Below are 12,672 nucleotides of genomic sequence, written 5' to 3' on the forward strand. Positions count from 1 at the left end.
TGGGTAGGGTGCTCTTTCCAAGAGCCGGTGCAGACTCGATGGGCTGAATGGCCTCCTTCTGCACTGTAAATTCTATGAATCTATGAAAAAACCCAGCTGGCTCACTGATGTCCTTTAGGGAAGGAAATCTGTTGTCCTTACCTGGTCTCGCCTACTTGTGACTATGTACCCTTATCTACCCCTGCTGGTTACATAATCAAAACATTCTAATACATTTGTCAAGATCATGGGGCAAGATCTACTGTCCGCATTGCACCTGAAAAGCGGCACATTTGATGCCGGGAGATCCCTTTACTGGGATCAACCCTGCTCGCCACATTTCGTGAGATCGAACACGACCTTGCGAGACATCACTTTCTGGCAAATTTGAATATTGGAGCAAGACGGCTAGTCTCACTCCAGTATGCGTTCCCAACATCTACCTAAGGCGTGGGGTCCAACTCACTCGCCTTGGAGAACCCAGCGAGCAACATTCAGTGCTGTTCCCACAAATGGGGACCACAAGGAATGGCACTCATGGGGGTCTCCCAAGGGATCGGAGGCCCCTGATGCTTGGCCTCTGGACAGGGTGGCACCCTGGCACTTGTCAGCCAAGCACTTGGGGGAGGGGGGGGTTCGAGAAATCGGGACGCCATTTACAAATGTGTCCAGATCTCTCCCTGCACTGAGGTATTCTGCCAAGCAGAGCTCCTCAGTGCAGAAAACAGGACTAAGTAGGACCTCAGCCACGCAAATGGCGCTCCGAGTGCCGGGAAACGCCTGGCTAATCGTGCGCTATGGGACTCTGTTCTCATTCGGGTAGATCGTGCCCGTAATTTCCCTTCAGTAAAACCATGTTGACTTGTTCTAATCGTACCAAATGCATTGCTTCGGATTCCTTAATATATTTCGCCATTTTCAGAACAACTGGGCTAACTGGTCTGAAGATCATTCTTTATCTCTCTCCCTCTTTGAAACATTTGCCAACTTCCAATTTAATCTGACTGTTCCCAAAAACGTTTTGGAACATCAAACCTCATTGCCAGCACATCTATCATCTCTGCAGCTTTCTCTTTTGGAACCCTGGGGTGTAGACCACCAGGTCCCGAGTGTTTGAAAGATTTTAGTCTCTTGTTTCTCCGATACTTTATCTCTGTTGATATTAATTTCTTCACTCTTTGTAGCTGCTAGGTTACTGTCTATTTCTGATATGAGACTCTTCTACCCTGAAGCCAGGCACAAAATATTTATTCAATGCCACTGCCAATTCCTCATTTGCCATGATTTCTCCTGTCTCTGCTTCTAAGGGACCAATGTTTAATTTAGTTTACTCTTTTCCTTTTTCATCTACTTACAATCTTTTTATACTTCTGGCTAGTTCACTCTTTCTCCCCCCCCCCCCCCCTTTTTATCAATCATTGGTGGCCCTCTGCTGGTTTCTGAAGCGCTTCCAATCCTTAAACTTGCTACTGTTTTTTTGAACATTCTAAGCCTCTTCCTTGAACATAATACGTACCTTGGCTTCCTGAGTGAGCAATGGCTGGGTCTTCCCTGCTGAGTTTTTTTTGCTTTCCAATGCAATGTATTTTTGAGCATTTTGAATTGTTTCTTTAAATGGTTCCCACTGTTAATTTTACCCCTTTAGCTTTTTAGTCTATTTACTCAATTAACCTTCGTCAGTTCTCATCCTTACTCCGGCACCCCCAGAGTCCCAGCTCTGTTGTTCTTCTCCTGGCAGCTCGCTCCGCTGCTGCCCCTGTTTCTGGCTTTCCCAGTGCTGACCTCCCACTAAAGTCATCGACTTCACCTACTGGCAGAAGTCGGTCACTGCAGGTCTGGAACTTCAGCTGGTACCTGCAGTGACCGACGTCTGCCACTCGATGAGACTAGTCAATGTAAAAGCACTGTCTGGTGAGTATTTGTCAATTGGATACTGTTGCATTTCTTTTATATTAAGTGATTCATTTTATTTTGTGACATGTTTCAGCTAGGAATGCACAGTGCCACACATGTACAGTAGACTATTTCAACTTGTACATTGTACTTTTACTGAAATGAGAAATGCCGAAAGGCACCTAGCTATGGCTTTAACCTTGATTTATGGGAACCTCTGTTTCTGATTTTCAAAAATATAACCACAGCTTTTAAGTGAGGTCTTCCTGTATGCTGTTTTAAATTCATGGTTCTGGTACGCTATCACACTCTTAAGTGTGCTCCCTCACATTCAGGTCCACAGTTCACTGTCGAGCAGTATTCTTGTAATTTTCTTAAGCGAGGGGCAGGGGATGCATGAGATGCTTTTGACAACTGTCTTTGTGCTGCTCTTAATTCAGGTGTCCCACTGACCAAAACCTGGAGCAGCTAGCTCGATATTATTTTTAGTTTGGTCACCAGCTGCATTTGGTTCTTTTTGTGCACCAGACCAAATTGGAGGTTATAATTACCTGATGTAAGATGCATTGGATTTAATGGTTTTGTGCTTAACCAGACAGGAGCTCTTATCACAGTTGAGGACTAATCCTCACAATCCGCATTTTAAGTCACACTTGGGCCATTATCTCAAATTTGGCATTTGATCATCTCTTTTTTTTTTCTCTTTCTGCCCATTTATTTATCTTTGTTATGCAGTATGAAAACCAAGCCCAGCTGCTAGGCAAATGGGGCACGAGTGGGCTCGTGGGTCGCCACAAATTTTCTGATGTAACTGGTAAAATAAAACTGAAGAAGGAAAGCTTCATGCCCCCTCGAGGCTGGGAATGGGAAGGCGACTGGTTCATTGATCCCGAAAGAAGGTCAGAAATGTTTTTAATCTGAAGATTTATTGGCTTTCCTGCTTCACTCGTGTGGGTCTTCAGTGGAAAAATAATTAGATGAACAGAAACTGTTGCTTTTATCTTTAGCCGTTCCTTTTGGCCAGTTATGCACTCTTGATATTTACTCTGCTTAATCTTCCTAACCCATCTCTTTTTCTCCCCCCACCCACCCTCCCCAACCCCTCACAGAACACGATCAAAAGCAGGCTGTCCGTTGAACCCCCATACATGGCCAAACACCCATCATGCTCTCTGCAATTTATGAGAAATGTTCTCTTGCTACTGCGCTACCTCTTCTGGCCAGAAGGAGGCATTTGCTGACCATGTTTTAAATCATCCAATTTGTACTGTGAGCAATAACACTTGGGCAAAACATAATTTGAAACCAATTCAGTTTATACCAGTGCACCGTCAGCTGGTGGCAGCAGACCCCACCAGATACAAAGTTATTTATCCTGTAATAATAATCATCTTTATTATTGTCACAAGTGAGCTTACATTAACACTGCATTAAGGTTGCTGTGAAAATCCCCTAGTCGCCACACTCTGGCGCCTGTTCGGGTACACTGAGGGGGAATTCAGAATGTCCAGATTACCTAACAGCACTTCTTTTGGGACTTGTGGGAGGAAACCGGAGCACCTGGAGGAAACCCACGCAGACGCGGGGAGAACGTACAGACTCCGCACAGACAGTGACCTTATTTAGCATGTACAGAATCAGAGTTCATCACAGAGTTTGTAGAATGTGCAAGAGGACCATTCAGCCAATCATGTCTGCACTGGTTCTCCAAATGAATCCTGTGCATTCCGAGGAGAGGGGGGGTGCCAATGGACATGGGTGCGAAATGGGCTCTTGACAAATTGGAGTTGGTGTGGGGCAGGATGAATCGGCATCCTTCCTGTTTAATGAACATTTGCATAATGTTGATTTGGAAGGATTTTATTTTAATCTTGTGCTGAAATAAACTGTAATTTTTAAAACCAGCTCTACTGTTATTTTGCTGATTGGAACCAAGTGCAATAACCTCCGGCCTTGTACCCTTCTCAAACTGAAGTGAATTTATTCCTTCATAGATTGAAAATGGAACGTTTCAATTCCAAAGGAATTGTGCAAACTGCAAGGCGAATAAAGGATCTAGATTGCTGCTGTGTAGGCCTGACTGAGTTTTTAATAGTTTTTGTTGGACTCGCTTCTCACAGCTTTGAAGAGCTGTGGAAAATTCCAGTTTGAACTAGCCAGAGGCTGGCTGACTCCAACTTTTGAATGGAAAATTCAGGTCTCTTTTTCTGCAGTTTCTAATATCCCTTACAATGCCCCATGGATTATTCTGACTTGGTTGCTGCATTTATTCAGAACTGAATTGATTTGGGTTGAAATTGGCAACTTTTTGATTTGGGCAAGATTTTTTTTTTTTTTTAAACCATATCTTTTGGAACTTTTCAATTCTAGTTACTCTCTCTGGCGCGAGTCCTTTATTGACTTTTCAAACCAAATTTTCTTGGTCTGAGTAAATGTATCCTCTGAGCATGGAATAATGCCAATTGCAGTGCACACATTTACTTAGTTGAGGACTGAATGTGGCAGGCCAGCCCTTTAGACCAACTGAAGGGGAGAATTGAGACCAGATAAATGGTGTACCTTTCTGCGTATGATATTAAAAAGTACCATAACTTGGTTCACTTTTATTTTTCTTCGAAGTTTGCTGACTGAAGCTGATGCTGGCCACACAGAATTTATTGATGAAGTTTATGAAAATGACGCCCGCTACCCAGGAGCCGAATGGAAAGTGGCAGAGGAACCCTACACTGATCTGGTGTGCATTTGTAATGTTTACCGTGTCGGCATTTTGTTACTCTGCAGCCTTGTGTGGAACTGATCGTACATTTGAGGGAAAGCTGTCAATCAGGAGTGTGTTGTTTCACACGTCGGCACCGTGGTCTCCATCTATAGTTGGGTAATACTTGGCAAGATGAAAGCAAAATTTCCAAGGTCACAAACCGAGTGACTTTACAGTTATATAGCGCTCCTCATGACCAGCAGATGTCTCAAAGCACTTTACTGCAATGAAGTACTTGTTCAAGTATATTCCCTGTTTTAATGAAGGAAATGCAGCAGTTAATTTACACTCTGCAAGCTCCCACAAACAGCAATATGATAATGATCAGATCATCTGGTTTTTTTTTTGTGATGCTGATTGAGGGTTAAACATTGACCCCGTCACCAACAATAAGAGAATCCTTTACATCCATCCGAGCAGGCAGATGGGGGTCTCTGCTTAATGTCTCATCTGAAAGATAGCACCTCTGACCGCGCAGTGCTCCCTCAGTACTGCACTATAATGTCAGCCTGGAGGTTTTTGTCTGTGCGTGTGCCCTGGAGTGGGACTTGAGCCTAGAACCATGTCACTCCTAACGCAAACCACAGCTGCACTCCCTTATTGGAATGAATTTTGATGTTGCATTGTAATTTTTCTAGGGAACCAGGAAATCCTGTTATGTAAGCTCTCGCATTGCACAAACCATAAATGCAACACATCCTTGCATATTTTTTATGAAGTTGGCCTGGTCCATCTGTCAATGGTCCCTTGAGCACTTTTTGGTCAAATGTAGCTACTGCACTCTGTTTTCAGCAGACTGAATATGTTTTCAGCAGACTGTGAATATACCTATGCATTTGAAGTTTACAAGAGACTGCACCACTTTTTTTTGTGATGTTATTGAGTGAGGGTGATGTTTATGCCAATAATACAAATACTAATATAGCTGTACCTGATCACACTTCCATTCAAAATATACTAATGTCAGACCTGGTGGCTTCTACTCGCTGTATTGTTATCTGCATTTTGGTCATTGTTAACTGAAATTTAAATACCAAATTAACAAAGCACGGGACATTTTTACCCTCTTACTGTGCTATCCTTTGGTTTTCAAAAAATTGTACACTACAAGCTTGAAATTCTGCTGTTGCGACTGTATGGTTTATGAACAAGCCTCTATAGTTGCAAATTCCCTAAGGTTTGCTTTGATTTTTCTCCGTGACAGAATGGTGAGAAGAGTTCCTCAAAAGAGGAAATTGAGTGTCCACCTGGATGGAATTGGCTGGAGGAATGGGAATATGACGTCAATCGAGCTGTGGATGAACAAGGTGATTTTGATGCCGATCTACATGTCGGAAGAAGTTTTGTTCTGTATATGGGGAATTATTTTTATTGGTTGTTGTTCCAGGCTGGATTTTTAAATGAATTTTGAGTATTCCAATTAACTTTCAATGATGAGCAAGGGGAGACAGAGTTAATGTCCCGTTGGTATCAAGCTGCGATGGCAACAAACTGTTTTCAAGATGCAATATTGATTTGGACTTTGGGGTACAGGGGATGCAATTCCGAAATTTGCAGATTAACTGAAACTTTGGAGGGTAGTAACCATTGAGGCAGGTAAGATTTCAGGAAGACATGGGCTGGTCGAACGCGTAGGTACACTGCAGATAAAATACAATAGAGTGAGAGGATGCATGTAATGTATTTGTTGGTTTAGCAGTGTACCTTTTGGATACCCTGTGTTACTTCAAGCAATGGAGATATGACATTCGAACCAAGTCAGCAACCGGTTTATTTACAGTGCTTTGAAATACCATCGTAGTTACATGGATCAATCAAACCATTGAACACTACATTGCACGTATTGGTAGGAAGAATGGAGAGGCAATATGTGCCAAATACTGCAATATTAAAGCAGGCGCAAGAAGAGAGACATGGGGGTAGGTGGCAGGACAAAACAATTAATAAAGCATTTGGGATCCTAGGCTTTCTAACTGGGAGGCATAAAGAATAAAAACCAGGAATGTGTGCGAAACCTACATGAAACACCAGTTTGGCCCCAGTTCAAGTATTGTCCAGACTTCAGGAAGGATGAGCAAGTTCTGGAGAGGGTACAGAAGAGATTTACCGGGATGGTTCTGCCGTTGAGTGATAGCAGCTGCATGGATAATCTGGAGAAGCCGGAGTGGTTCTTAAAGTCAAGAAGGTGAAGAGATTTGATGGCAATGTTTCAAATCACGAGGTGATCTGAAAGAAAGAGAAACCATTTAGAATTGCTAAAGGGACAATGGCCTGAGAGCCCAGATTGAGGCAGTATGAGGAAAACTGGTGTCGTGAAACGAGTGGTTTAAACTTTGGATGCACAGTCTGACAAGGTAGTGGTTAGTGTTGTATTTGAAAGGGAATCGGATAAATACTTCCAAGGTGGAAAAACAAATCGCAGAGATGCGTGGAAAGAGCGGCGTGGTGGGAAAAACTGGATTGCTTTTTCGGAGGAGCTCTCCCAGGTTTAATGTGCTGATTGGTGTCCTCCCCTGCTGTGCTGCATGACTTGTTACTTCATCCTAATGATTTGTCGTGGGGAAATTTGCCCAAAAATCTCAGGGCAAGAAGTTGTGCTGAAACAAAGCAAGCGCTGTAGAAGCATGCAAACATTTTGAGGGAGCTACTACAGCTGCTCTGAAGTTTGCGCTGTTGCTACTTGACAATATTCTATTGTGAAACGTGTATTAAATGGTTTGAAAAGTTATAAGTGGGATCAAGTGTAGTGTGCTGTGCTATACTTTATCAGCTGAGGTTTCGGACGTTACAGTGGCACACCGTGACTGCAGTTTTATTTCCACTTTGTCATGGGCTATGTCTCATGCACTTATAATAATGCAGCAGGCCATTCGCTCCATTATGCCATTGACAGCTCTTGAAACAGCTATTCAGTTAATCCCTCTGCTTTTTACCCACACCCTGTAGTTTTTACCTTCAATTATATATCTAATTCGCCGCTTTTGGAAATTGCTATTGGATTTCCTTCCATTATTTCCAGCTGTGCATTCCAGATCGGAACCTATTGCATTTTGGGGGGGGAGAAAATCTCAACTTGCCGCTCATTCTTTTTGCAATTTTTCTTCCCTAGTTATTAGTCCCACTGCCAGCGGAGACCATTTAGCCTTATTTATACCATCAAAACCCCATTCACTTTTCAATGGGTAAGATATACGGCACCAAAAGATGCCATTTCGGCCCCACCAGTCCACGCTGGAGTTTATTTCACTCGAGCCTCCTCCCATCTTTCCTCATTTTAAAACTCCCATTGTAAACCTCCGTTTCCTTCTCCTTCAAATGCTTGTCTAGCTTCCCCTTATTACTCTAAACTTCAATCACTCCCTGCGGTAGCAAGTTCCACATTCCCACCACTCTTGGGTAAATAAACCTGCCCTTAATCGTCTTTACTCTCGGGGCAGCAATAGCAGCTTCTCTAGTCTGTCCCACATAAAGCTCGCTGGCTGCAGTAAATCTGGCCAGTTTACTGAGGGGGCTGTCACTAGATACACACAACAGTAGCTGGTTTGCAAAGCTGTGGCAAATGGTTTTATCTCCTACACTGTATTTCATAGTTGGATTTAAGTCTACTTATTAAGTTTCATTCTATGGCACGGAGAGAGTGGCTGAGGCTGGGAGATGCCAAAAACCAAGGCCCCAACAATAATGCCTATGCACCTGCTGTATTGTTCCCCTATATATTACACCTTTTTATAAAGATCTCTATTACTGTTTAATGTCCTCTGCAATGTAATTATAAAATCCAATCTTGAAAGAAATTATATTTTGCATTTGTTATGGGCCAGAGTTTAGAGAACCCCAAAGTGTATCATGGAGTTCACCTGACCCACAACTTTTAATAGATTGTGGTTATGGGGAACACACCGGCTTACTTTACATGTGTGGTGCAACAGAGCATTAAAGTACTATTAAATTAAAAAAATGTTTATTTATGAAACCAATTCAGACTTTATAAACATCCAATTAAGACTGTAAACCTCTTAACAACTATCAACACCAATAATCCCTACAGATACAATATTCTATAAGTAACTCTTAATCTTTCCTTGCAACATCCATTAGACAAAAGAACCTTTTAAACACCAAGATCAGGTTTAAATTCTCTGCTGAGAGCAGTTATCATTTTGAAATCATCCAAATGATCTGGAGACGGTCTTTAGATTGCAGAGAGATCCTTGTACAGCTGCTTGCTTTTCCTGCAGCTATCCAGCTCTCAAAGCAAAACTAAAAACCCACAGACACACGCCAGCTTTTGTTCAAAGCGAAGTGAAAGACAGACAGCCCAGCTCCACTCGCTCTCTGACATCACTGCAGCTACCTGATAAACACCCATTTCTTAAAGGTACTCTCACATGACACTACTTGCCTGAAGAATGAGATACACCACCAAGTGAGTTGCCTTCCCCACCCCACATTCTCCTTATTTAAAACCCTGCCAAACAAACAAGAAGTAAAACTCTGCTTTCAAAGGCGCTTGTGACTATTGTAACTTGCAACGGCTTTGAGGTTTCCAAGAGCTGGCGAATTTTTTAAACCCTCCATCTGTTATTTTTCAATTCAATTTTTGGTCCTTTCTTTACACTGCAGGATGGGAGTACGGAATAACAATACCCCCAGATGACAAACCCAAATCCTGGGTCTCGACAGAGAAAATGTATCATACCCATCGGCGTAGGCGCTGGGTGCGTCGGCGTAAGAAGGACCACCAGCAAACTGCACAGTCACAAAAGGTACATTCTGGCAGACTGTTGTAAAGGTGGTCTTTGATGAAAGTTGCAACAAGTTATGGAGAATGTCAAAATTATTTTGTGCTGTAAGGGTTTAGGGGGTGAACTTGGATTGCAAAAATAATCCATTGGAGAATTTCTCCTAAAAATCCATTATATAATTTACATTTGAATAGCTTTTTCCCCTGACTCACGATTTGTGTAGTTAAATTATTGGATGTGTGTTTGCTGCCCACACAATAACAAAGCCTTTTGGTGCACCTTAATTCAAGTGAATAAAATGTAAAATAGCAACATTTGATTATAGGCACTGTGGAAATACGGGAACATAGGAACTGGAGTAGGCCATTCGGCCCATCGGACCTGCTCTGCCATTCAATAGAATCATGGCTGATCAGACACTTCAATGCCTTTTACACATGCTATCTCCATACACTTTATGTCCTAGTTAATCACCTCCATCACGATGACTGAACTTGCACAGCCCTCTGGGGAAGAAAGTATTGATATACAGCGTCCCGATCAGTTACTGATTTTAAAAAAATTATTTGTTGGCTTTCTCTTGTTTCCAACTTTCAGAGCCAGTCATCTTATGATTTAGAAGGGTGGGAATATGCCTCTCTGATTGGCTGGAACTTTCACATGAAGCTGCGCAAATCAGATACTTATCGACGCAGAAGATGGCGAAGGAAAATGGCGCCGTCTGGACGACTTGGGCCCGCTGCAGTCTTCAAACTGGAAGGCGCTCTGGTAAGTTAACAAGCAATACCCTCGCTGCACCAATTGCATTTTACAATGCTGGTATATTTCAAGATTTGTGGGTGCATGTTTACTTTCTTATTATGTGATGAACGTTTCAGCATTTCTCTTTTGTGTTCTGTGTTTATGGAGTGAAGCTATCCGGGTGAGCAGGGAAAAAAATGACCTGAGAGACATCTTTCTTGATTTTATTCTGTTTGTTTTTTAAGGCTCCGGCTTCCGGTGAGGATGGTGACAAATCACCGACAGACTCGGTGTTCGGAGCAAGTGCCCCAATGATCTCCTGTGTGTTTGATCGTAAGCAAAACCCTACAGTTCTTGATATTCTGCCATAATGCAATAAGCGGTATCTCCCACCAGGAGTGGTGTGGACGAGTGAAGGCTAAACAACCCCCCTCAATTTGTAATGATAAAGGTCTACATTTTAGAACTGGGCTGTCCACATTTACTTTTGTTCTTCAGTTTATGTACATAGCTTGTGAACCCAATGCCTCCAGATGTGACTACTGAATTGTAACCACGATTATGTGCCAGAGTAGTCACTACAGCCATTTTCTAAAACTCCTGAAAAATTGCATTTGTAACTATTCAAATGATCATTGTTATACTGGTGTGAAGCATATTTTGCACCAGTGTTTTAGTGCTAAAGTAGATGCAGCCTGAAGTTTGAGTTGGCCTTTATCTGTTATTGGAGCAAAGCGCAATTGAGGCATTCTAGAGAAGGACCTTTGCCACTGCTTCACTTGGGTGTCCATTTGGGCCTTACACCACATTGACTCTTCACATCGACACTTTGGGAATGTAATGTTGACTAGAGCATGAGCATCTTTGCTAATGCTGGTATATTGTTCCAGGACCTTCAATCTATCACCTCCGTTGCTATATTTATCAAGCAAGAGCCATAGTTGCTATGGACAAAGACAGCTTTTCAGGTATGTACTCGTCAGGTATGATTTAGAAATATTGTCAGTGTTTTAACTCGCTGGCTGTGTAAAGTCTGTATTTTTCCCATTAAGAACAATTTCTGATTGAATCAAACAACATGTTGCTTTGTTTTTAAAGGCAGAATACAGACCATATTCAACCAGACCACACTTGCAGAAACAAAACATAAGGTCTACTATTAGATATGATTCTGTGATTTGGACAGCACTTACTGAACAACCCTGCGTGTGCACATAGTATCATACAGCACAGAAAAGGCCCTTCGGCCTATCGAATCTGCGCTGGTCAAAAACAACCACCTAACTGTTCTAATCCTGTTTCCCAGCACTTGGCCCATAGCCTTGTATGCCTTTGTAATAGCTACATTAACAACCAATTTAAGATCCAAAGATAAAATGCTGGAAAATCCCAGCAGGTCTGGCAACATCTGTAGGGAAAGAAAAGAGCTAACGCTTCGAGTCCAGATGACCCTTTGTTGAAGCCAATTAAGATGATCAGTTGAGCATATGATGTGACTTATTCACAATTGCTAGAAATGACATGTATTCATACGTAGGGACCAGTTCTCTGTAAACAAAAGGAATTTGTTCAATCCTTGCACTTTTTTTCTGAATTGCTCGGGAGTTTGAGGAGCCTATAGTTTCCCATTGGTTTCTCCATGGCAATTTCCCTTGGTTTCTCCATGGCGATGCGTCGGCCAATCAGAATCGATTTGTCAACCAATCCGTCGTTTTTTTTCTCCTGGAGTGTAAATTGTTTGAAATTTGGCATTGTTGCAAGCCAACATGGCTCCCTTTTCCAGGATTGTTCAGGTTCTCTATTATCAAAGAGCTATTTGGATACAGCTAGATGTCTTTATAAGATTGTAGGGTAAACCTGGGTTCACAGACAGCGGGAGACATGGAGACTGACTATTTGATCAGGTCTCTACCTCCGACGACATGATCCTGGGATTTCTCCGATAATCTGCTGGTAGGGGCAGCCCATCGTACGGGTGCTGTTGTTCATGGTCATCCCGCCTTAATCACTTTTGCCAAAAAGAAGGGGCCTCACAGCCTTGCTGGCTGAAGCTTTGGAAACCTCTGCAGGCCAGAAGGTTCACAGGGTTCCCGGGCAGCATTTTGAGGGTAAAAGGGGGGGGGGGGCGGAAAATATGTAACTACCTGGCTGTTTCACTCCAATGGGCCCTGCTGGTAAGTAATAGGGCTTCATGTGCCTGATTTCTGCTTCTGTTTGCACCAGTCAGTCCCAGTGTACAATCCCACCATGGAGTTGTGCCATTCCAATAACGAAAGAAAAAGCTGAGGACACTTTTCTGTCATGGTTGTCGAGCGATTGTCTGAAACATGGAGGGAAATCAGCCCATATCATTTGGGTTTTGAACGCCTATGTTCTGGTGTCGCTGTTGCAATTCTCTGAAGTCTCTAGCATCGAATCCAAGTGCAGTACTGCTGCAAATTTCACTTGGTGTTCTCTGCCTTCTCGGCAATTGTGTGGCAGTAGTAAGAGTTGCTACGCACGCTTATTACATCGGATTACCTTCAGAATTTCCAGTGTTTTATTTCCAAATCCAAA

The 12,672-nt window shown here is 42.6% G+C and overlaps 1 protein-coding gene across 1 annotated transcript in view; it reads left to right on the plus strand.

The window, feature by feature from the left end:
• LOC140392299 (myoferlin-like) overlaps window positions 1-12,672 on the plus strand; it is a 309,204-nt gene that overhangs the window by 137,325 nt on the left and 159,207 nt on the right. The window contains exons 21-27 of the mRNA XM_072477615.1: window positions 2,608-2,771; window positions 4,492-4,606; window positions 5,835-5,937; window positions 9,254-9,396; window positions 9,973-10,143; window positions 10,362-10,449; window positions 11,007-11,084. Coding sequence (XP_072333716.1) covers window positions 2,608-2,771; window positions 4,492-4,606; window positions 5,835-5,937; window positions 9,254-9,396; window positions 9,973-10,143; window positions 10,362-10,449; window positions 11,007-11,084 — 862 coding nt within the window. The remainder of the gene's footprint in view (window positions 1-2,607; window positions 2,772-4,491; window positions 4,607-5,834; window positions 5,938-9,253; window positions 9,397-9,972; window positions 10,144-10,361; window positions 10,450-11,006; window positions 11,085-12,672) is intronic.

Source organism: Scyliorhinus torazame, chromosome 16, assembly GCF_047496885.1.
Source record: "Scyliorhinus torazame isolate Kashiwa2021f chromosome 16, sScyTor2.1, whole genome shotgun sequence".
NCBI classification, from domain to species: Eukaryota; Metazoa; Chordata; class Chondrichthyes; order Carcharhiniformes; family Scyliorhinidae; genus Scyliorhinus; species Scyliorhinus torazame.